This window comes from Cygnus atratus, chromosome 1 (genome assembly GCF_013377495.2).
Source record: "Cygnus atratus isolate AKBS03 ecotype Queensland, Australia chromosome 1, CAtr_DNAZoo_HiC_assembly, whole genome shotgun sequence".
Taxonomy (NCBI): Eukaryota; Metazoa; Chordata; class Aves; order Anseriformes; family Anatidae; genus Cygnus; species Cygnus atratus.
The window spans coordinates 158123140-158149831 of NC_066362.1; the positions used below are offsets into that span (position 1 = coordinate 158123140).

Genomic DNA, 26692 nt, shown 5'->3' on the forward strand with positions numbered 1-26692 from the left:
CTGAAGTAAGAAAATGATATCTCATTCTTTTCCTTGACTTGATTTAAAAGTTTGTGAAGGATCTCACATGCTCTCAGCCGATGAATAGTGTTAACAAACTTTTATCTTTCTTAGATAAAAGTTTCTGTTTAGATAAAATTTCTAAGATAAAAGTTTCTTTATCTTGTTTTCTAGTAACAGGAAAAGGAAGGGAAAGGGAGAGGAGAGGGGAGGGAAGGGAAGGGAAGGACAAAAGCATTCATTGAAACATTATTACTGGCATATAGCTTATGATAAATTTCTTTCAGGTTCCACTTTTAGTTAGATAATTCTGTATTTTCAAAACATCACTCATTACCAAGGCAAATATTATGTGATTCACCTTGCATTCCTATTATGCATTCATCCTCAAAGAGGTTGACTAGAGAATGATTGAGATTAATTCCCTGGAATATACAGTCTCTACTTTCACAGCTGATTCCATCTTTCACATGATATAAAGAAACTAGCCTTACAGTTTAGACATTTAGATTAATTGCTTGTATAGACATAGGTAGACAAGTTAGTCTATATGAATAAACCATGAGTAATGAAAACGTAATAAATAAATGAATAAACATTTAAACTAGTTTTCAGATAGAAGCAATGCCTGGCAATTATATGAATGGGAGGATTCTGAGATAATTGTACAAAAAATAATTTGACCTGAAAAGTAATCCTGTAATACCAGGAAATTATATACATGTATTATCCAATTAAGCCTTAAATGCTAAACCCTAAAGTGTTCAATAGGCAAGTCTCCATTGCACTGAAAAGGATTACAGAAGAAATGATCATAAAAACATAAGAATTAGAGGTCAATAAGAGGTCAATAAGACTGGTCAGTCCAAGTCACTGTAAAAGAATTCTGTATTCTTCTCTGGAATAATTTTTCCTATGTATCACCTACTGTTTTAGAAAATGGCAGGGTTTCTCTGATTCTCATCATCACATTTCTGATGTCAAGTACAAAACCACCACAATATATGTAATATCCACATCAGGTTGTTAGGCCAAAGTCCTTCATTCAATATGCCACACACTGAATAATGCAAATCACCCTATCTACCACTACAGAATATTTTGGTATTTAAGACAATTTTAGTCAGAATAATCTTTTCATCACAAACTTTTCTACTAAAAATTACTTGAATAGCTTAAGATATTCTTCTACCCCCATAATAACTTTAACCTTTCAAGACTTCCTGACATATTGTACTGCTGCTTCCACTTTTCCAAATCTGCTATATTTAACTTTTTACTACTGTAAATCAAGTTTCCTAGGCAAACCACTCATTTTTGCTTTTAAATTAATCAGTCTTTTTAGGATAATTACATTCTTAAATTATTATTCCATGTATGTGTCTTTTTAACATTAGATAAATAAGTGCTCTGGAAAGCAAATTGATGCACTTGATTAAGGTTTCTTTCTACATAAAACCATCAATAATAATGTAAATGGTTTAGCAGGTTCCGTTTGGGAACTTGTTAAACAAAGTTCTGGAATTTGATCTAAGAACCCAGCATAAAATAGTCAGTCTATATCAAAGTTTAAATGTTTCACTGTCTTCCCTTATTGCTCACAAAAGTGTCTTAAGCAAGATTATAACTATTTTAAGACATCATTTCGGATAAGATAGTTTAAATATCTGTCATATGATGGCACTGTTATAACAACACCTAGACACGTTGTCATAGATGTTATATCAACAAAATTATCAGAAGGAAAAATAGAAGTTCATTTTAAAGTTTCCTGATTATTATACACATTTAAAATAGCTCCATATGTTTGAGATAGCCAGACATATGCCACCATTCATGAAAGAAATAACTCTAATACAGTTTAGAATATTCAAAATATTTTTTCCTCTAATAATTCCAAAATTTTAGCAATCATAGAATCATAGAATATGCCAAGTTAGAATAGAACCACAAGGATTATTGAGTCCAACTCCTGTCTCCACACAGGACCATCCACAAATCAAACCATACATCTGAGAGCATTGTTCAAACTCTTCTTGAACTCCAGCAGGCTTGTTGCCATGCCCACTGCCATGGGGAGCCTGTTCCAGTGCCTAACCACCCTCTCAGTGAAGAACATTTTCCTAATATCCAACTTGAACCACCCTTGATGTAGCTTTATGCCATTCCCTCGGACAGTATTGCTGGCCACCAGGAAGAAGAGATCAGCACCTCCACATGTGCTCCCTGCCTCATGAGGAAGATGTAGACTGCAATGATGTCTCCCCTCAGTCTCCTCTAGGATGAACAAACCAAATGACTTCAGCTGCTCCTTAAATGCCCTCTAGACCATTCACCATCTTCATAGACTTCTTTAGATGCTCTCTAATAGTTTTATGTCTTTCTTATATTGTGGTACCTAAAACTGCCCACAGTACATTTGGTAAGTCTGCACCAGTGAATAGCAGAGTGGGACAATTGCTTCCCTTGACAGGTTAGCAGTATTGTGCTGATGAACCCCAGGATATTGTTGGCCCTTTTGGCTGGCAAGGTACACTCTTGACTCATATTCAAATTGTCATTGAACAGAATCCCCAGATCCCATTCCTTGGGTCTGGTCTCCAGCCCTCTCATCTCCCAGTCTGTACATATATCCAGGGTCGCCCCATCCCAGGTGCTGAATCCAGCACTTGCTCTTGTTAATCTTCATATGGTTGGTGATTGTCCAGCCCTCTGCTTTGCAGATCTCCCTGCAAGGCTTTAATTTGTCAAGAACTCTCTGCAAGGCAGAGATCTTTCCACACATCGGTGTCAAAAAATAAATAAATAAATAAATAAAAGCAAGGAAAGGGGATTGTTTTTTAGTTTAAAAGCAGCACTAGATTGTATGAAACAACAAAAATAGCAAATATAATACTTTTGTTGTTGTTGTTGTTTGTGTGAATAGGGGTAAATATTTTTTGTGCATGAATGTGTGTGCATGTGTGGTAGAAAAATGGAAAGGAGTTATATCACCAGGCACTTTTCTCTTCCACATCTCCATAGTGACTGGCAATCAGTTATTTCAACAGACAGAATGGAGCACTAGTATTCACTTTAATACTTCTCACACAAAAGGGAAGGTATTTTAACATATATATGACAGTGTTGATCATATCTTAAGGACAGAACGCTTTTAATGTAAGGAATCCACGACAGGAATATGTCTATTGCTGGTTTTAATATACATGAATTTTACATAGTAAAAATAATCCCTAACATACTGACCACTAAGTGAAAGACACATAGTGACTTCCACAAGTGTTTTCTTTGCTTAAAAATAAACACTTGAAAATGGTCTCCTATTTATCGTATTTGTTCTTGAATAGAAAATATATAGATTTTTTTCTGTGTATTACTTGGAGTGATTCAAAGTTGTTATACTCCTAAGGTCTAAGAATAATGTCCTTGTTAATATTCAATATCTATGCATTGTTCTAGGATTTGAAGAAAAGAAGTAAAAACTAAAAAAAAAGGAACCTAGACATCATTCTCCTAAAAGAAATTTAAGACTGCTTCATGCTTTTGGTTTAAGGTTAAAGCTTCATGTTTCATTAAGAAAATACTTTTATTTGCAGAATGAAGCCAATGAGCACAATCTATTCTGCTTAATAAGACTTCATACACTGAACTGATGTAGGTTTTTGTTTTTTTTTTTTTAAATTAAAAAAAAAAAAGGAGAAGAAAGTGAACTCTTGCATTAAGGTTAGACTGTCTCCATAAGGAATAGTGGAATCTGAGCAGTTTATACTGATCAGAACAAACAACTCATCTTGAAATTAATATGAACATAAAATTCACTTTTCACTTACAATGAAATAACATAACAAATGATATTTTTCAATCAGGAAAATGCTTACACCTTATTGCACGTAACTATAAATCTTTTGGAATATAGTAGGAGTTCTCTCACCACTTTTGCTTCAGACTAGTGTGATTTCTATCTATACACTGCCTACAGTAAAACTACTTAGAACACTCTGGGAAATCCTGACTCAACATAGATATGGTAGTTTTAATGAGATCAGATTTTCTTTTCTCTTTGTAATGATTTACTTACAAAGGGCCTGTGAGTAAGAATGTTTTAGGACACTTAGGCAAAAAGCAAACTGCTATATACATCTAAGAGAGAAGGTCATCTTTGTTGTTACGCTTTTAGAACCACTATTCAAAACAATAAAGTACTCATGTTTGTGAAACACAGCAGGGCTGACTAACACAGTGAGAAAGATCAACAAGTACATATGATATCATGTCAATTAACTGAAGTATCACAACTGAGAGGATTTTTTTTTTTTATCAATTAGGTATTAGATTGAATATATAATAGTAATTTTTTAAATGAAATAAAATCATACCTGACAAGTGAAACCTTTCCAATTTAGTGATAATCAAAATGTTGGAGGGATGATGTAATTATAAATAATTTGTAATGTATATACATTTCTTTTTATAAAAGTAAAGCTTCATAATATCAAAAACGTCGCATCAAGAATTAATAACCAGTGGAGACTTAATGTTCTATCTATGCCTGATATTTTGTAGAGAAGTGTTTTTCAGCATAAAAGTAAATATTCTTTCTAATACACTTTTTAATAATGATTTGCAAATCTGTACTGTAATATCAGATTTTCCAAATTCCCTGAACTTTTCCTGTTAGTTGGGTTAATTTTCCATCAAAGCCTGCTGTACGAATGTAGAAGGTAAACACAGAAATCTGTGTGTAATTTTGCATATGCAACTTTCATTTGTTGATGTAAATCTTTATATTTGCATGTTTGCATAATGGGTATATGCAAAATTTTCCACATAGATTGTATGATCAAAAATATGAAAATAAAATTTTCAACACTTTTTTTTTCCAAATTATTATCCATATATCTAATATATTTTCCTTCTGGCTTCTTCCAGACTTCAGGCTAAATTTGTTTCTGCCAATGATAATATATATATATATATATGTATATAAATATATGTAAAAGCAATAGAAAAAAAGTATGATACTGACAGAGAACAAAGTTATTGAAACAGTTATGTAGAGCATTCTTCTGGAGAACAACAACAAAAATCCTCATTTAACAACTGTCAGGATAATGCTTTGCTGGAGGTCATTATGTTATGTCTTTAAATGCAGATAATCACAAAATTATTTTGATATTCGGTACCACCATATTTAAATTTATAAATAACATTTAATTTTAAATAACATTTAAATGAGAAAAATAGTGCTCTTCAAAGACAGTTGTGACCTAAAATAATGAAAAGCTTGAAACACCTCAACATCCATTTTCCAGTGTGGCCTGAGCTGTGTACCTTAAAATTTGGGATAGAAATAGTATTTGAACTATTTAAATACAACTAGGAATATTTGTATTCCCTCTACATAAGGACTTGATTAATGCAGATACTATTTTGTAAAGAATTTTCAGAAATGAAAACACAATAATGTTTAAGAAGAGGCTCTGGTGTCAAAATATTGACAACTACGTCAACGATGTAAATCCATGAGATATTATTGATGATGGTCTTATTACTATCTGGATGTTAGTGGTTTGGTTGGTTGGTTGGTTGGTTTGTGTGTATTTGTTATTATTATTATTTTGTCATTCTGCTATATGTAGCTGTATGACAAATAACCTTTCAAAATTTGAACTCCATTATGCTATGATTTTTTTTTTTTTATGTCTGTTATAACTGACCTTTGTGCTAGTTGCTTTTGAGCCATGTTGTATGCTAAATAAGTGAATATTATCCAAATTAGATTTCCTGGATCCAGAATATAAATATAATTTAAAGGTATTCTTCCTTGTTCTGAAATGCTTCACCTCCAGAAGCACTCTGGAATACCTATAAAACAAAACAACAGGAACAAAAACTCTGCATCCTTTCACTTAGTCTGATCTAAATTAGGAGTAACTTCCAGAAAAAAAAAACATCCATGGACTTCATTAGTATAAGTCAAGGTGAGAATCACACATAAAGTTTCACCTAAGTAAAACAATCTTTCTAAAATCAACAGAGTTATGTGTATGTAACTAAGGATTAACATTTGATGCAATAACAATAGTCATTGTTATAACTACCTCATTTGCCTCTTTCTCTTTGTCATCCCATTCCCTACTCCATCCTTTAAAAGCAGAGGTCACTATGTCTAAACTTAATGACCAGATAATTTACAACTACACTAGGTTGCAGATAGCTGTCATGTCACTTCCATAAACATAGGCATACAAATATGCATAGGCGTCTCCCTCCAAAGAACATCAATTTTCAGCCATTTCAGTATGTTTTCAGCTTGCCTGGTTGTCGTTTCTCTTTAGTCCTGCCCACGGTGTTTTTTAAGCCTGAAGGTTATTTGGTTTTCTTATGCCCAGTACCGGATAGTCTTTAACTGAAGAGCAAAAGAGACGGCAATGACAGGCAGAACCCTCATGGAGTGGTGCATGCCACTATGAAAGCTGCCTGACAGAGCAGACCTCCTATGAGAGGGGAAAGGACAGGTAGCAGAAGGGAGAAGATAGAAGGAAATGCCATCTTGGGATTCTAAAACCTTGAAATAAAAGAACATCCTGCTGCTGGCTTTAATAGTTCATAACAACAGCTGTCTTCCCCTTGTGAATGTTTTCTACCATGTAGCATGGTACATTCATATGACATTCTTCAGTTCCATCTACCTCTCATATTGCTACATGCCTCACTGCACCACAGGAGGCATCACATTGCAAAAATCTCTTCTGTTGTGAAGTGCCTAAGCACCACAGGGATAGAGCTTCTCTGTCAGAATGAAGAGTCTTTATTATACAATCCAGCTCCTTTTTTTTTTTTTTTTTTTTTCCCAGATACATTATATACTACTTACAGTGAAAGTTATCTGACACCACTTTGTAAAATAATGTAACACATTTCAGTGAAAATGTCAAACACATTATGGTGGCACTTTGCTGCATAATTTAGAACCAATGTGCTTTAAAGTACATGGTACTTTTAAATACATATATAAGCATAAAGAGATATCATGTACACCTATGATGTATAAATCTGAATGGAAATATGCATAGTGGTATGTGCTTATAGTTACAAAGTTACGTATATATTATGTTTTCTAACATTCAATAATGTAAATATAATTATTATCAATGTGAGGTCAGACTTTGGATTATGCTCTTAAGAATCTCACTGTATTTTTGAGGTATTAGTATTACTTGATAATTGTTTTCTTTACTATTCAATGAAGGATAATGTTTTTCATTACTATAGAAAGTTGTCAGACAAAAATACATGAACCAATAATATGAGGTTGAAAGAGTGAATACTCGGTAGATTTTTTATTTTTTTCCCCTACTAATCAAACAATAAAAAATTGAAGAATCAGTCCTGGAAATGGCTAGACATACGAACAACTTTACTCTCATATGTAGTTTTAGGTGATAATATTTACATACTGACAGTAAAGTTATTCATATGGTTCAGAGCATATAAGATTAATATAGGAATATATAAACTATTAGAAGTGATTTTTTCTTTTTTGTTTGTTTGTTTGTTTTGGCTTTGGGGGTTTGCTTATTTATTTTTGTATTTATTTTTTGCTATAGACCTGTGCTTTAAATATATATTCTGCTTAACAATACCAAAGTTAAAACCAGTATGTGAAATTGTTTGACCTTAGGTTTATTGAGTATGGCTTTTTAAAGATGTACTAAAAGGAAGTCTAAAAGAATAATTTAGTTATTAATTATTTTGAAACCTACAAAATATAATTCATCAATAAAAAATCGTTGCATTTTGCAATTAGGAGATGACTGTGTATGAAAATGCATATTGTATCACATATTCTTAATTATTACAGTACAGTAATTAAGAATATCAGGTGATACATTCTGTAAATAAGCTAATATAGTTGAATGCAACTGTTTCTAGTGTTTTAAATCAATCATTAGTTTTCTGACAGGATTTGTTGCTATTTTTTGCTGCTGGACAAGAGTGGTGATACACATCCAAAGAGTAAGAAATACTCACTTTTGACAAAGGTTTCAGTTTAATGTAAAACTAGATAAGATAAGCTGAATGTTTGCTTGCTTGTATTGTCTTTAGGCAAAGTCATGTTTTGTTTGTCAGGAAGATTTTTACTTATCCAATTCTAAAATATACTCTTAGGAAAAAGGTGTTTTTTGTTGTTGCTGTTGTTTGTTTTTGTACTGAACATATCAAAGAGAAAGAAGAAAGAGAAGGAGGAAGAGCAGGAGGAGGAGGAGCAGGAGGAGGAGGAGAACAAGAACAAGGAGAAAAGGAGAGAAAATGGGGAAAAAAATAAAAACAGAGAGAAGAAAAACAAAAAAAGAAAAAAGGGAAAGAGAAAAAGAGAAAGAAAAATAAAAAATAAAATAGAAAAGAAAAAGAAAAAAGAAAAAGAAAAAAAGAAAAAAAGAAAAAGAGAAAAAGAAAAAGAAAAAAAGAAAAAGAAAAAGAAAAAGAAAAAGAAAGAAAAAGAAAAAGAAAAAGAAAAAGAAAAAGAAAAAGAAAAAAAGAAAAAGAAAAAAAGAAAAAGAAAAAAAGAAAAAGAAAAAGAAAAAGAAAAAGAAAAAGAAAAAGAAAAAGAAAAAGAAAAAGAAAAAGAAAAAGAAAAAGAAAGAAAAAAAAAGAAAAGAAAAAGGAAAAGGAAAAGGAAAGAGAAAGAGAAAAAAAGGAAAAGGAAAAGGAAAAAAGTGCTAATCTACCCTTATTTTTATCATAGAATAATAGAGTCATAAAATGGCTTGGGTTGGAAGGGATCTTAAAGATCATCTAATTCCAGTGCCCCTGCCACGGGCAGGGATGTCACCCACTAGACCAGGTTGCCCAGGGACCCATTCAACCTGGCCTTGAACACTGCCATGGATGGAGCATCCATAATTTACAGATATGCCAATAAAAACATGTTTATTGGAAATGACTGTGTATAAAATAGTATTGTAGTACCCAGTAAAGTCTTACAAAACATTTATTAGTGAAGAAATACAATACAAAAGATTTTAAGGGTTGGATCCTACAATGCTTTGCTGAGCAAGATGGAAATTATCGAAGAATGCAAAAATTGACCATAGCTAATTTATTTCTAATACAAATGGATATATGATCTTAGTATTGCATTAGTCATTTAGACCCGGATCATCAAAGGCATAAGACTTTGTCCCTTAAATATTTTTGAGCAATTGCCATTTAGCCCTTATTTTTTACACCATTCTGTATGAATTAAATAATTTTAAATCTAAAGATGAGATTGAAATCTTTTTTGCTAAACACTCCTTTGAGTGTTTTGCCTGATTAAGGATTGCAAAATCAGGCCTTTTGCAGGGAAGATCTAATAGGAAACATACTAAGTGATCATGAGATCATACAGTAATCCTATCCTAAGGATAAAATCTATTCCTATTTTTGACTGAAGTGCTAAATTCCTTCTGGCCTAAGTCATCAGCACACGGATAGTTACTTCTTTCTTGCTTTCATTTTGTGTGTGAAACAATTCAGTATCAAATTTAATAAGTCTCTCATTAAACTGTAACCTATAAAATGTGTTTATGACATAGTAATGACTTAATGACTTGATTGAAAATATTAAAAATTCAATACTTTTATTGAAAAAAAAATAACCATCTGTTAACTTCAATGAATATTTTCTATATTTGTCTGCAGCTTCCTGGAGCAGTAATGTCAAATTATTTTTACTTAAGTTCTTACTGGAGAAGATGAGTTTTCTAGATAGATTTAGAGGTAAGAAAACATGGCATTTGTTCATCCTATATAGATTTATTAATTTTTATATTTCTAGGTTCTTATTGTTATAAAAGGTTATTAAATATTATATTTTTAGTAGATGAAGACATTGAGATCTACCGATGAATTAAGAATGCCTTTCTCAAACACATTCAAAATTGCTGGAAGCAACATCTGCACAATATTTGTAAAAAAAAAAAAAAAAAAAAAAAAAAAAAAAAAAAGCTTCTATGAATATCCCATCTTCCAATTCTGATATGGCCAAGGGAATTAAATTAGCCCATCCAGGTGCAGAATGAGAAAAAAAATGTTCTTTAAAAATTGGGGTTCTCTCTTTCTATCTGTCTGTCTCTCTCTCTCTCTCTTTAATAAGGTAAATATAGTATTTTGATGAACTATAAAGAGCATTTTCATCCTGAACATGTCAAAAATGCAAAGCTGCATCTTCTCTGATTTTGCCAGAAGATTTAATAAATATTTACCCCAAAGACTAGAAGGAAAGTGTTGAACTTATCTACCCCTGTAACCCACAACTTATTTTCAATATAAAGCATGTATAAACCATTTGATTCAAAGAGTTCAGTTGACAGATATTCTACTAGATAAGTTGTTCTGTACCTTAGTTACTGTCAGAGCTGCTTATTTTTCAGTCCTGTCTTATAGCATCTAATTAGAGTCAAACAAAATAGTCCAACAGCTAAGGAATATTTTATATTTTGAAAGTTCTCCTCTTTCATTTTGTTAATTTTAATCATTTTAAGACCATTAAAAAATTTAATTGATCATTCAGCAATATGAATAGTTGAGTGAAAAACAATTCAAACATTTTTACAGTATTACTAATTTCTGAATTAGATCACCCTTATTTTCACCACTGTATGTTATTTAATGTTTGTTTGTTTTGTAGTTACATGAAAGGCCTAGTATTAAAAATAAAAATATCAGAATACATGACGTAAAACTTGCTTCCAACTGTCTGGAATAACAGGTACAAAATAAAAATCAAATCCTGTCCTCAAACTACCGCAGCAATTAGCTTAATATGCAAAATGAAAAAGTATGGAAATATATGCCAATATTGACTGTAATACAACTCAGGCAGCAATTAAAAAATAATCAGGAAAATATTACAATAGATATACAGGATTTTCTGCATTTCCATGTTATATTTTTTTCTGAAATTATTTTATGCTACTGCACAAAAACTTCAAATCTGACCCCCAAAATAGGTGTATGTAACACATGAACAATTAAAGTGGCATCAGTCATTATAACTAAGGAAATTAATTTTCATATATGAAAAAAAAATACAAAATATGTGTTTGGATGAAGTCTCAAACAGAGATGTTAACCAAATTTGGAATATTAACATTAATATTTGGACAATGTACTCCTTTAATATTATATTTCCTTTCATAAAAATGGCTGTCTGCATATGACAATATTTGCTTTCTGTCTTAAACCACTTGGGAATATTGCTGTGTGAGTTGAACACGTATACATTTCAGTGGTAGGAGAAGTGATATTTGAATGCAGTTTTTATTAGCTTAAGTGCCCAGAGATGTTCACATTGGCAGTGCTCCCACTGACTTCAGTCAGGGCAAGAACAGGCCCGTTTTGCAAGGCACTTTATGATCCTTTGGGAAAAAAAGGTGTTAGAGGAATGCAAGCCATAATTATCAATTAGTTTTCAACAAAGCACTCTCACAAATATCTCCCGTATTCACATAACATCACATATAAATTTCAAGTTTCATTTTGCTGTAGCAATTTTAATGCTGCTGAATAATTATTTGTCCAGGCACTAAGGCATTTTATGACAACATACTTTCCAGATTTGACATGCAGAATTTTGATTCCTGTGTAAACAAAAATAAACCAGCTGATCAAAAAGATTCTTTTAGAGTTATATAAAATTAGATCAAAATATCTGCCTCTTTTCTGACTACGCTGCTCTAACTTTAGCTATGTCTTTTATATAAAATAATCTTATAGCAAGGGTTAAAAGGCTGTTTATATGTTTAAAAAAAAAAAAAAGAAAACATAAGTTAAAAATGTAAGATTGTGTAATATTCTGAATATTCAATACTATACCTGCTATATTTTTACTTTTGCATGTATGTATTTGGATAATGAAAAAATAAAGGTATCCTTTCTACTCCTAGTAGCAACAGTCCTTGCTTTCAGACTCTTCGCCCTGCAAATAACTACTTTCTTCTCAGTGTTAAGAAATAGTTTTGACAACATTTATCTTTTAGATATTTAAAATTAGATAAATATAAATTGACATATTCCCAAAATGTGAATTCATTAAAAAGGGCTCATATTCATCACTGAGGAAATTCAACTAGCAGAAAAGTGCAAAGATATTAGCCCCCTATTTAAAAATAAATATCTGATTTTGCAAAGTTCAACAACAATAATGATGATTCTTATTGAAACCTTTGGTTGATGGCTATTAAACGTCATTCAAAACCTGTTTTTCCTGTTTGAATAAAAAATCTAATTTTTTAGAAGACAGGTCTAAATGAAGAAATTCAAAACCTATAACTACCTATAATTTATACATGACTTTAGAATTTGGATCTCTGAATAAATAAAAATATTTGTTAATCCTTCCAGTACCTTTCTGCTTAGACTTAAGAATTATTTATAATAACCTTTTCAAGCCAGTAACATTAAATTAAAAAGATAATAAATCAAAACAAATCATAAGCTTTTCAGGAACTGCACTAGCATTAGGTTTCAAGCTCTCATGCCTTTCTGAGCACATAAAAATACTGTGATGTTGTCTAATACATAAACCTAATCACATATTGTCTACACAAGTATAAACAAGAAGTTCTACTAAGATTTTTGCTTCATCTTCAGAGGAAGTAAAGACTTTGGTTAAAATTATCATTATCCTAATATGTTAAGATGCAGTTAACTCTCAGTCAAGCAAGCCAGAACTCAGACTAAGGATTGACTTGAGTCTGTATGTGTCAGACATATATTTGCATGCCTTTTCTCAGACATGAAAGTATGTTACACATAAATCTCAACTAAATCTGATAAGACTGTTCATGTTAATCACATTATCACATATGGGAAGTAGTCAGAAAACAAAATCTATGTTTGAATTTTTTTCCTCATTACTGTGTTACATTATTATTATGGGTGTGAAGTAATATTGAGATTTAATGATTAAATGATCAGTTGTGAAGCCTTACATCAACACACAGAGCAGGAAGTAAGGGTAACTAGGTATAAGGCAAACATAAAAGAAAAATAATTTCACTGAGTAGTAATTTGAACCGATATAGTATTGATCAGGCCAAATCAGGGAATTCTTATTTCACTATCGATGATTAGTTAGAGTAGTAACTAATTCTCAAACATTTAAAGAGTAAATGAGGTGAAATTAGCGTCTTACCATTTTAAAAATCCAATTAATTGGTGAGAGATCTAGAGATAAATATTATGAAAACAAAATGATGAGAGGATGCTTTCTTTTTTTTTTTTTTTTCATAATTAAACCTCTGATCCTAACCAAATCTAACAAAACTTATTTGTAATCAGATAATTCTTAAGAAATATTCAATTACAGAAAACATTCAGTATCTAAAGTATACTGAAGATTATGGAACACATTCAGTATCAAAACTCATGTATGGATGAAAAAATATTAACCAATATAAATACAGTCTATGCTATTTCTAAAAACTGCTGAATTTAGAATGATTATCTTAACTACTTTTCATATTACAGAAACAACTTTTCTCAAAAGAGTAGCAACTTATTCTTTAGGGAAAATGCTAAGGAAGAGTTGATGTACAATTTAGTACAATAGGCATTAGTAGAATTTTTAATTAATATATAACACAATAAACCTAATAGATTTTAATATTCAATATGATATTATGGTACCTTGTCACTTATTTTTTTGGTAGCTATTACCTGCTATGCCAAAAAGGTAAAAATAAATATTTCAGACCTGATTAAAAATTATTGATGAGGTCTACAGCTTTATATCTCTAGATATTAATCAATAGATTTACCACTTAAATTACTGTGCGGAAAAAAAAATATCACTATATAAACATTGCCTATTTATGAAACAGTTTCTTTTCTTGAGACAAGGTGTATTTAAAAAAACTGAAAAAAGAAAAAAGAAAAGGTTCATTCTTCATTGGTGCCCAAACATAAATGCATATAACTATATTTATGTATGCATGTTACTATATTTATGTATGCATATTACAGGTTTACAGCAATGATGCTACAAATAGAATTTTAAAAATATAATAATGATAATAAACAACAACGACAACAAAAATTCTACCTAAAACATAATTTCTAGTCACACTGATGAGGATTTTGCTTATGGTATTATTCCAGCTATGAGAGCTACATGGAGAAACACTCATGCCTTTTCACTGCCTCCCAGTGTAAAAATTGAGAGGGAGGGAGGGGAGACCATTTTCTGCTTAGAAAATCAGTATCTATACAAAGAGTCTAATATTTTTTCTTTGAAAGAAAATATACATACTTGAGAACAATAGCTTAGATCCTTTTGCAGATGATTGTGATCCATGCACAATATAAAATAAAAAGCAGACTACAAAACAAAGCAATGTAGTTTGATTACAAGTAATGAGTAGGAAAAAAAAAAAAGACAAGAAAACAGAAAAATAAAATGGAAAATGCTCAGCTGTTAAGTCCAATTTATACAGTTAAAATGTTTTTGAAACATTAATATTATAAATTTTATGAAGTCGTCAATATAGAACACTTTAAATATTTTCCACAATGAGAACTGATTACATTGCATGTTATTTTTGGATGTAGGTAAACTAAAAATATCCACTCTTAGAAAGACCAAGCATATTTTAATCACCATAGACAATAACCTATAGAAACACTCAAAGTTATAAATCATTGAATTGTTATAACTGATTGAGATGTTATAACAGATAAAAGATTTGAAATTCATTTGCAGCATTTTTTTTAAAGGGGGGGGTGGTGGTGGGAATTTTCATTTACCTCAAAAACATGAAATACACTGAATAGTTACTTTTTTTCCTTTGATGCACTTTTCATCATACCCAAGCAAGATTTTTATACTTGGGAGGGAAAGACTCATCAGAATATTCATTCTTTGAAAGTGTGAAGTGTATGTCTTGAGTTATTTGATCTTAATATAGTCATTTCTTATAAATTTGAAAATAGACATACATACGCTTGAATTTTGATATTAATGTGAGCCATACCGTAGCCTATCAGTGTTTGTTTTTGCTATATATTATCAGATAAAATATAACAGAATGTTCAATATCTTATGTAACTAAACTCATGCAACCACATCATTATATCATTGATAAGTAGTTCTATAAATGACTTAAAAAAAAAAAAAACTTTGTAAAACTGTTTAAAATTGGATTATTAATTAATTTTTGAAAAAAAATAATGATAGAATTGATTCAACTAAAAAAAAGTCAACCTGAAATTGCATTTAAAATGTTTAATTTTATAAATTTTAAAATAGAATTTACAATGAGAAAAATGTATCATATCTGAAGAGTATCAATACTGTGAACAACCCTGCTTTAATTTTATTTGAAAACAACTGCTATAGGAATAACAGCTTTACTATACTTGCAAGTAAAAAACTGAATGTTTCACCTAAGATCAGCATTTACACAGGAGCAAATCTTTGTCTGCAATGATTATTTCATAATTAAACACAGTTATGTATTTATTATTTTAAAGCTGAAATCAGATATCTAATATTTGTAAGGACTGTTTTCATTTTCACAGATACATTTGTTGTGTTTATTTATCCACTTGATTGGACAAATTAATTGCTATTATTGTAATGAAATTACAGCAGATTTAAATTTCCACCACTCATTATGTGACACTGCTTCAAATGTAAAAAGTGGATTTTTAAGATGCAGGAATATCAATTTCCCTCACTCTATATTCAGACAGTTGCAAACTGGATTTGGGCCTGATCATTTCTTTCTAGTAATACCAAATCAACATTTCTATTACTATATTAGACAAGTCACGGTCTTTTACGGCTAAAGTGACATTTTTGAATTTTGAGAATATAGCAGTCTACCCTGTGCTTCATTCCAGGCTTAAAAGCTTTCAAAAGACATACGGAAATATTCTTACATCACGATAAAGATAATTTTAACTAATGAAATATAGATAGATATGTGTATGCATACATACACGTATATATATATATACATACACTTTTGTATCTATACATATACATACATATATGCATTTCTTTTTTAGTATGCAGATGGTAGAATTAAAATATTAATCATCTTGGTAATTAAATTCTGTTTTCCTTAATTAGAAAACTAGATTTTCACCTTTCAAGCTTTACTTTAAGATATCTTAACTTAGTCATTTTTTAAAATGCAATTTTGACTAAAGCTAATATGATTTCTCTGACAACAACAATATTTGTCCCCTTTCCCAAACAGGAATATGAACTTTTTTTTTTTTTTTTGTCACAGTATCGCTACAAATTTAACAGAATGTATTGATAATCTAACGCTCACAAAATCAGATATATTTTTGAAATCATGAGAAGAAAATGTTTTATTACATGACATATTAAACTAGACATTTATTATTTCAATTCTATCTTACCCACTGTAGATGTATTTTTGGAAGGTCACCCCAAACAATGTCATGATATATAACAGTTAAAAATGTGTCCAAACAGAAAGAATAAAAATAAAAATCTTCATTTAGTTTTGACGTCACGCATAGTTTTCTGCAAAAATTAAATACATTGTAAATATAAGGCTGCACAACTACAGTAAAAATGGTGATATGCTCAATGAGTGAAAAATATAAACAAATAAGCAAACAAAGAAAACATGACATGAAAAACAATTTTTATCAAACATAATTCAAGGTTTGAGTACCAAGCCCACAGAATTAAATAAAACATGTTGTCACTTCATTTCGTCCATCATGCTGAAGGGCTACATACGTATATGTAAACTGAATTTCCCCACATAATCAGGACACTATGGTTCTGAGTTAAATTTTACAGTGATATACCATATTAATGTTCAGTTAATTTGTCAGCAGATTGGAAATAGATGTAATTCATTTTGGGGGTAGGTAGTAGTACTGCAAATGTTTATGACTATTGTATTCAAATTTTTCCACTTACAAAAGAATAATGCTAAGAGAATGGCTTATTTCAATGACAAAAAGCCCAAGTCACAAGAGCAAGGTAAATGTTTTTTAACTTTGACAAGTCAACAGAATCCAGTTTTATACAACTAGAAGCAAAATATGGCCCATTAGCTGTAAGTTAAATAGTTAATTTGATAACCATTTGATTACAAACTTCATTACACTTTATTTCTTTGTATATTCAGTGAATTAAATGCCTCTGGTTCCTATGACCTAAATGCATTTCTTTGTGCTTCTGAACTGTTCTGTTCAGTGCTTTAAGAATAAAAAAATATTCAAAAAGATAACTGTGCATAGTATTTCTGGAGTATTATCATACTACTAGGTACTCTGAAATGTAGCCGATTAATGAAATGTAAGAAAATAATATAAATTGTAAAGAGTGGTGATATATATATATTAGGATAGTATTTATACATAGATGGATAAAGACAAATCCAAAAGGTAGTATTGCTTGACTGCAAGAAGATTTATATGCTTTCATTCCAGCAGAGCACATTGCAAATTTTCTTAGAAGATCTGGGAAATTATTAAAAACAACAAGTGGCTGCCTTGTTCATAGTGCTGCTATTCTGCCCACCCTTCTCACACAACCACCTCACTTGTCTACATCTCCACCCAGTTGTCACTCTTTGGCTTGAGGTTCTACATTCTCCAGAATAAACGAATGTTGCAGAAAGGAGGTAAAAGTTCCCTACAATCAAATAATCAATACAAGCGTTAAGACCATTTGAAGGCTGACGGCTATGGAATTGTGTCTGCCATTCTCTCTCTTCTCCCTTCATTTTTCTTCTTAATGCCAGTAGTGCCAATATCATTCTCGGTTCTGCATGAGACAACCAAAGATTCTGGCACCGTTCTCTGGGGGCTGTTTTGGAGATGCTGCATTTCAGTATGCCAGTTTTTACTCACATGAAAGGCTATTCAGTATCCCCAGAGACACCAGGTAATATAAAGAACCTTCCCTCTAAAAATGAAGAAGCTGTTATTTACCCTGTCATCAAGTCAGCTCCTTCAGGATTTGCCTTAACAGACTGCCCCTGAGTGGGAACCATATGCATTAAGAAGACTTTTAAGTTTCTGTAAGAAACACACAACACACTGGTCACATTTGAGCTCCAGCTCAAATATGTCTAAGCAACCAGCAGAACTTGGATATTACCTTCATATTTTACCACCAACCATGATTATCTGTTAGTGACTTTTCAGATATATTTTCTTAGATGTGTTTTCTGTGGGCCAGAGGCTCTTAATTAATGATATTTTAATATTATTTTTGTTATATTACTTTAATAATTAAGTTATGTGATATGAGAAAAGGTACCACTACATCTAACATGTAAAGGAATGCTCCTAAGAATTAGCTACGTTATAGAAAAAAATGAAAACACAGGAAAACATTCAGAAATTAAACACTGCAGTATATAGAATCATCTGTAGATGTTTTGACAAACTTAAGTGACCAACAAAATAATGGGATGAAAAAAAAAAAAAGTGAGCGAATTTGGACCCTAGAGGTATAAAATTGGAAGCTGAATTTATGTTAGACTGTTAGAGAGAAAAAAGAATCTCACCCTTAAACTCACCATGAATGTTTAGGGCATTGAATTGGTACAATACTGAAAAGCAACAGAAAGTACAAAGAATTTCTCTTTTACTTGATAAGCTTAAATGTTCTATATTATCATGGTCCATGTTTTGATTCTAGTAATTACATTGAGAAATCAGGATTCTTTTCCACCTTTTTTCATCTTTTATTACAGAATTGCATGCACTTTTGGGGAAAAAAAAAAAAAAGTGAGGCCATATGAGTGATTCAGTAAGCTCAATATTACTCATCAAAAATAAATAAATAAATAAATAAATCAGTCTGACAACCAGACTAAAACAGTCTGATAACAAGCCTAAAACAAGCTAAAATAGTATTTTGAATTCTTAAAATAGGGATAAATATTTTTTTACTTCTGACACTTTTACCCCTTTGGTCAGCACTAACCAGCACATCATCATTCAGCTTTCATTGATCTTGCTAACAAAGCAGAGACATATTCATATACAACACTTTTTCTTAAACAAACAAAACAAACGAAAACACTTATTCTGTATTTTCAAATCAAAAGCACATCTTTTTGTCAAGTGACATTTCCATCTACTTTTTCTTACTATAATTTTCCATAGATGATACATCATTGTAGCCATTGAGTGGGAAATCCTACTTCCATTAAAGTCCTCATTCACAAATAGCCCTTTCAGGTGTATTGCAGGATAATTATGGACTGAAGAATATTATTTTACACTCTGCATCCTTTTTTAAGGATTTGTCTTCAAGAATGCACTTTCTGAAGGTAATTTAAACATCTTTCTTTCTCCAGTAATGGAACTAATAATATATGTTTTTTCTACTGAAGATGAGAAATTGAAGGAATTTAAATGAATTGTTCTTATTTTCATATAGATCCTAAGGAAAAAAAATCAAAACCTGTTATTAAATATATTTAGAAAATGTGGAAGCAACAGTACTACCAGCTTCAGAAACAGCAACATCAGAATGCAAGCTTAAAGAGACTGCTGAGGAATTGTTATTGGCTATTTATTATAAATTCAAGCAATTCCTGTTCATTTACTCATTTGTGGATGCTGCCTCTTTGTGGCAGAATGCCATGTAAAATGTACCTTTCACATTAAGAACCTAATCCTACATTTCTGTTGACTCCCATGCAAACTTCTGTTTATAAGTTTAGACCCACAGAGAAAAAAATACATATACACATGAAAGGCTGCACACTGTTTGCAGGAATTTCTCATTCAGTTCTTACTGAGTAAGCCTTCCTTCCTCTTACTGAATGACAAAGCCAGTGAGGCTGAAAATTTCCTTACTTATACCCATTTAGCAACAGTGGGCCTCTACTGAGTTTAAATGAAAGGAGAACCAGGACAGTGGTTTCAGCAATAGTTAGAAAGGAGGTAATTCAAAATTAGGGTTCCAGAACTGCACCTCAGGTAGCAGTACTTGCATTTCTCACTAGTGTCAATGAGAAATCTGCAGGAAATGAAGAGCAGTACAGAGAATAGATAGGTTATTTCTCTTGTGGAAAAAGAACACTCTCTCTATCTGCACTTCAAACTGAAATAACACTCCACAAACTAAACTGTCCAAGTTAAATACAGTCATGTGGGTTTTTTGTTTGGTTGGTTTTGGTTTTCTTTTTTTTTATTTATTTTTTATTTTGCTCTGTGTTGGTGCCATAGAGAAAAGAACACATGCCAACAAAACATTTATCTTGAATTCCAAAGGACCAGTTATATAGCTTTGTTTTTGTAAAAAGTGACATACTGCACATGGATAGCAAAAGCATAACAGAACAGAACCCTTTTGCAATAAGAGATGTACTAGTGATCAGCTCTGCAAACAATACCAAACATGATAACCCTGTCAAGAAAGAGAAAATCCCATGTGAAATATACCCTGTTCCATATATTGAAGACCACTTTATCAAGGAAACAAAATGTAAATACAAAACTATCCTACACAATATGCTGGTGAAACATGTATTTATGTATGGTTCTGACTCATGTTATGTATGCTGGTAATGACCGTATATTGTGTTTTAGAGATAAAGAACACATTATATGATGTCTAAAAACGTTATGACTTTCTGATGAAGCATAATTGCTAGTAAAGAGAAACCAACAAATAAACAGATGATTTGGCAAGAAATTTTAAAATTCAGATACTCATTATTTCATATTCTCACATTTGAAATATTTATCAAGTGTTTATTCAGAGACTATTAAAAAATCACATGTGCTGGGATACATACGAGAGACATCAGTTGTCCCATCTTACAGTGATGCTGTGTTTATCAATATATTTGCCATTGCCTGCTGCCCAAAGGGGTAAAGATATTGTAAATAGATGTGTACAGTCCATCATTTGATCTTTTGAAATGCCAGTAAACATGAGGGTCCGTACTAAGCAACCAGAAACTGGCTACAACCACTATCAAATCATTATATTTTGGTTAACTAATGAATGAAAGAAAGAAAGAAAGAAAGAAAGAAAGAAAGAAAAAGAGGGAACAACAAAAAAAGAGAAAGAATACTGATAAAACCAAAGCATTTTTTTCCTGCTAAAATGAATGCCTACTACATGTCCCTAACTAGCTTGTCCAGCTAGATGCCTGAGCAGGAAGTTGCTAAAAGGTGTACTTTAGCATAAAGAAATATTATTTTTTCCTATTGTGAACAGATTATATGTCTTAGATTGTCTGTTAAGATTTGGTCTTAATTGGAATTATGTATAATGATTTATAAGGTTATCCTGACAGTGCATTGGCTTTGAGGCAAAAAAGAAAAAAAAAAAGCAGCTCTCAATGTAGTGCAACACTTCAGAGCATCTGCAGACTTTGGAACCCATCCTGAAAAAAAAAAACACAAAAAAAAACAACAACAAAAAAAAAACATTTAAATGTCCCAGTAATTTTACTTGTAAGAATAATTCTGCATCCTCTGTCCTAATCTTACAATCTTTTGGTCATTTGACTAACTTTGCTCAATGAGTATATTAATGCTCTGCAGGGCTACACACACAATTAAAGTGGTTCATGTGCTTAAGTGCCTGCAGGATGAAGGTCTAAGATGGGACTTCTTTCACAAGTAAAGATACTCAAGTGAGTAAGAATTTGCAGGATTAGGTCCTAAAATAGTGAAGGAAAGAGAAATGCTAATGTGCATATAAAAATAGGTGCTACAATAAAATATTTTTTTATATTTCATCAATAAGTTATTTTCACTAACCAGTTATGGATCATATATATCTGCACTCTTTAATGATTTGTCCACATCTACAGTGATCCTTTTAAAGATCATAATATATATATTTTTTTAATTCAAAAGTCCAGAAAGCATACAAACACATCCTTAAAAAAAGGAAACCTTGTATTAAAGTCGGGGTGTGCTAATCTCTCCATAAAAGCCATTTAAACTCACCCATGGCTAACATGGCTAAAAGGGGAAAATGTGCGCTGTACATAACCAGAAAGAAAATAAAATCAAACAATGTCGGTTCAAAAGAAAACAAAACAAAACAAAATAAAACAAAAAGACAAAAAAAAGGACCATGACTTTTGTACTTGTAACCTGAATATGACCTGACAAGACCCTCCTGCCACGTTCCCCAAGCACATAGACTCATGTACAATGCCAGTGTTGTGCCCAGTTTACATAATAGGTGGTTTCCTACTTCCAAAGTAAAAAAAAAAAAAAAAAAAAAAAAAAAGATAAAGGCAGCCGAAAATTAAATAAAATAAACAGCACACCCTTTCAGAATCATTCCCAAAAGCTGAAAAATCCCGTGCCAAGGCACTTCACCCTACAATAAAATGAATTTAAGGGGGAAAAACGAGGGGGGTGAGGTGGGGCATGGGGAGGTCAGCATTTATGTTTCTTTGTTTTGCATGTGGTTATTAAATACAAATACTCTAGAGAAAGATTTGCTGTGGTTGGCGGGGGAAGGGGAGGAGCACTGTTTCTCAGAACTGGCTGAATGTGGTCTGTTTTTCCAGCACTTCGAGGTAGTCCGGCTCTGCGTTTAGTTTTGCTTTTAGCTCCAGGTACTCGTTCCTGTTGGGCTCTACATGGACAGTACTCGGGGGGCTGTAGAGCACCGTCTCCCGGAGCCTGCCGTCCCCCGGCCCCGGGTGCAAGTACTGGTGGGCACGCCTAAGGTCATAGTTGGGGGAATAGGTGTAGGCGGCGGGTAGCTTGGGGAAGTCGGGGAGGGTGGAGCCGGCTGTGCCCAGCGTGGAGGAGGAGGAGTGTTTGTCGGGCTCCAAAATGCCCCTGTAAAAGCGATCGGCGTCTTGCACCGGGGAGAGCAGCTCCTCCCGCGGCTCGATGGTGCTCACGCTGTACGCGGGGCTGCGCCCGGGCGCATCCTCCCCGCCGGGCGCCGGTGGGGGCGGCGGTGGAGGCTGCCCCCCCCCCCCGGCTTGCAGGGGGTGGCTGCTGTAGGTGACCTTGAGCTCGTGGAGGTCTTTGTAATCCTCGCCCGCGTTGCCCTCCCGGGAGCGGTAGATGGGGTTTTTGCACATGTGGCCCAGGGGGTGCGGGATGTACTCGTAGACGTGCCCGGCGGGGGTCTTCACTTTGGGCAGCGCCGCGCCTCCCCCGCCGCCGGCGCCGCGGTGGGGCGGGTGCTGCTGGAGGTGTGGGTGGTGGTGGTGGGCGCCGCTGTAGACGCTGTACTGCATGTTGAAGGAGCTCACGTCGGAGTTGTTGGCGCTGGCGTGGTCACCCTGGCCCTTCTTGCGCCGCTTCATCACCAGCACGAAGAGCCCCGCCGCCACGAAGACCGACATGATGAAGACCAGCAGCAGGCTGAGGATCAGCACCGAGAGCGGCACCGAAGAGCCGCCGCCGCCCCCCGCAGGCGTGGAGCCGCCCGCCGCCGCCGTGCCGTTGAGGCGCACGGTGGAGGAGGAGGGGGTGGTCCTGGCCGGGACCTGGCCCGGGGACGGCGTGGGCGTGGAGACGACGATGTCCGAGTAGTCGGGGCACAGCAGCTCCGCCCGGACGGCTCGCATGTCGCTCTGGGCGAACTTCTTCGGGGACTCGCAGATCACCTGGTCCACCAGGACGCCGGTGTTGAGCTGCTCCAGCCACAGTTTCATGCCTACCACGTCGCAGGTGCAGTCCCAGGGGTTCTCGTGCAGGTCGATCTGCAGCAGGGATTTCAGCTGGTCCAGCACCCCGCTCACTGGCAGGTAGGAGAAGTGGTTGCTCCGCAGGCTCAGCCTGTAAAGGGAGAGACCAGAAAAAATGTTCCCAGGCAAAGATCTCAGAAGATTGTTGTTCAAAAACAAGAGCTGAAGGTTGGGGACGGGTTCAAAGGTGCCTGCCTCTATCTCCCGGATGACATTGTACTGCAGGAAAAGGTACTGCAGGCTTTGCAGCCCGTAGAACAGCTCTGGGCTCAGCCGCTCGATACGGTTCCCATTCAGGTACAGCCTTCGCAAATTAGTTAAATCCCCAAAAGCCCGGTCCTGAATGACCGAGATCCGATTATTGCCCAGGTGCAGTAAATCCAGCCCGGTGGCATCCACAAAATCTGCCCTGCGTACCAGAGTGATGTAGTTTTCTGTCAGATACATCTTCTTAGGATTATAGGGTTTGGGCTGTAGCTCAGAAATGCTCTCGATCTTCCTCTCCTGACAATTGACATTGAGGCCCAGGTCAGAAATCTGCAAGTTGCAAGTGCAGGCAGTGGGACATTCCAAAGGCACCGGGGATTTGGTCTGGTAGGCAATGCTGGGTCCATAGTTGCTGTATCCCAGGTCTTTTGAGGGCAGACGGGAGGTGGGTCGCACCCTTGTCTTGTTGGGTTGGCGAGTCCCTTTGGGGGGCTTCAAGGGGGATTTGTAAACAGCTGAAGAAGAAGTGGCCACGGAGTTGACCGAGGCTGGGGTAGTGTGGAAATACCCTGTGGTGCTCAGTGGTGTCTGTGGTCTCATTTCGTAATCCGAGATGAGTCTCCTGGGGCAAAGCTCCTGCTTGGAAACTTCATCCAAATCTCGACCGTGCAAGCGGAAAGGGGTCTCACAAACCACATCTCCCACCAGTGCAGAGTAGGAGATACTGTCTAGCCAATCCTTTAGAGCAATCAACTCACAAGAACAATTCCAGGGGTTTTCCTCCAGCTGCAGCTCCACCACTTTATCCATGTGCTGCAAAAGGCCCACATAGGGCAACAGCTTCAGCCGGTTACCCCTCAGGTCCAGGTGAGTTAAGGGCACAAAACGGAAAAGGTTGTTGGGCAAACTGGAGAGGAGGTTATCATTGAGAATCAGCACCTGCAGCAAATGCAGTTTGCTGAAGGCATTAGGTTCAATGACGCTAATATAATTATAATCGACCTGTAGGTATTCCAAACTCTCTAGACCAAGGAAAGTGTCGTCCCGTAGAAGTTCCAGCTTGTTATTATTCAAGTGTAGCCTCCTTAAGCCTCTCAGACCATGAAAGGCCCCTGTTTCGATGTCTTGTATGTCATTGCTCCCTAAATGCAAAATTGAAGCCCCCGTGTAATTAACAAATTGGTTTGGGTACAGCCTGTTCAAAAGATTCCCAGACAACAAGAGGTGGTAGACAGGGAACCTTGGTGGACTGATCTCAAAAAGGCTGATGATCCCTCTGTTTTCACAGCTCACTGTTAGGATGCTGTCCTTCTCCTCACAAGGACACGCATTATCACAGATTTCCCCATAATACTCGATACTTTCTGCCCACGAAAGGACTAGCGATGTTAAAGCAAACACGATCGTCTGCAGCATCCAGATATGCATTTTTTTGTTGAGGTCCTGTTCCAAAGTTACTGTGGAGCAGCAAGCGTACATTTTATTTCCTGTAAGGGTAAGGAGAAAAAAAAAAGAAAGCAACATAATAGCATAACCCTGTAAAATTTACAGCGGACACAAAGTTTATATATATCTTCAGTGGAGCGGAGAATGGACTGGTAATCAAACAAACAAAAAAATCCTCCTGTCACTTCTAATTCCCACACTTTTGAAAACTGGATGACATGCATTGATTGGAAGGTTGATGGGCAAATCCTAGTGAGTCAAATGCCTGCGGTGTTTAAAAAGGTGAGATCGCAGTAGGAATTGTTCTAGTTCTATTCATATGTGGTACATTTCAATGTTTCATTGGATTTCTTTTTCACAACCAGCCCCATAAATATACATAAAATGGCTGTCAGTTCAGTTTCACGGTTCTAATTTAAGAGAAAAGAAGCACCATTTTACAAGGTTTCCCACCTCCCCTATTACCCAGCTCCCCCTTCCCTTCAGAACCTCCTCAGTGAACAGCGCACTAAGGTCTTTCCCTATTTTAACAGAGCCAAAGTGCTACCTTGATTTTTAACCAGTGGTGGAAAAGACATGGTAGGAAGCCAAAGAAAAATGCCCAGTGCTGAAAACAGCAGCTTAATTCAACAGACAGGATACTGACAGTTTCTCCAAATAACCTATTTCTTAGAACTCTTTTTATGTGATTATTTTTATCTATACATTTACAAAGCATGCATGCACACAGGCACACACCCATCCGCACACATCCACACGCAGCCTCGCAGCCACACAGCCACAGCCCCACACACACACACACACACCATAGAGGACTTTTGTGGCAGAATTCTTCGGTAATAAAATTAAATACATTAGCCTCCTACTCAGTGCACTTAAAAGCTGTGGAGTGAGAGAAATTTTGTATCTTTACACAAGTAAATCATCTTAATTGATTGGAATCGAATTATATACAATGTAAGTGATGAATATCAGGCAGAGGTCTTACACACACAGCCACACACACACACACTCACTCTTAGAGGAAATGTTTTAACCACTCACCCAAAATTTGTGAAAAATGTAAAGCATGCGGATCATCTTCGGAGTCTCAGCCATATCTGACATACCGCTTATTCCCAACATTCTGCAAAACTAGCCTGGTAGAAGTGGAGAGATCTAAATAGGTCTTATGGAAATATCTCATTGCCAACACTCCAAGCATCAGAGTTACTGATTATAAGCAGCGATGGCTGTCAGTACTCTTCATCCTTTAGGAGAGAAGACACCCAGGCTGATTAAAAGCCAGTGGGGGGGTGGGGGGGAAACCCTACCACTGACCAGCATCAGTGATTTAACACCCAAATTTCATC

The 26692-nt window shown here is 34.6% G+C and overlaps 1 protein-coding gene across 1 annotated transcript; it reads right to left on the bottom strand.

The window, feature by feature from the left end:
- Positions 1-22514: 22514 nt before the first annotated feature.
- Positions 22515-26439, bottom strand: SLITRK5 (SLIT and NTRK like family member 5). The gene is made up of 2 exons (XM_050715427.1): positions 26385-26439; positions 22515-25381 (listed from the first exon to the last, which is right to left on the bottom strand). The coding sequence occupies exon 2, from the start codon at positions 25371-25373 to the stop codon at positions 22515-22517; it is 2859 nt and encodes a 952-aa protein (XP_050571384.1). The 5' UTR covers positions 25374-25381; positions 26385-26439.
- Positions 26440-26692: the final 253 nt, after the last annotated feature.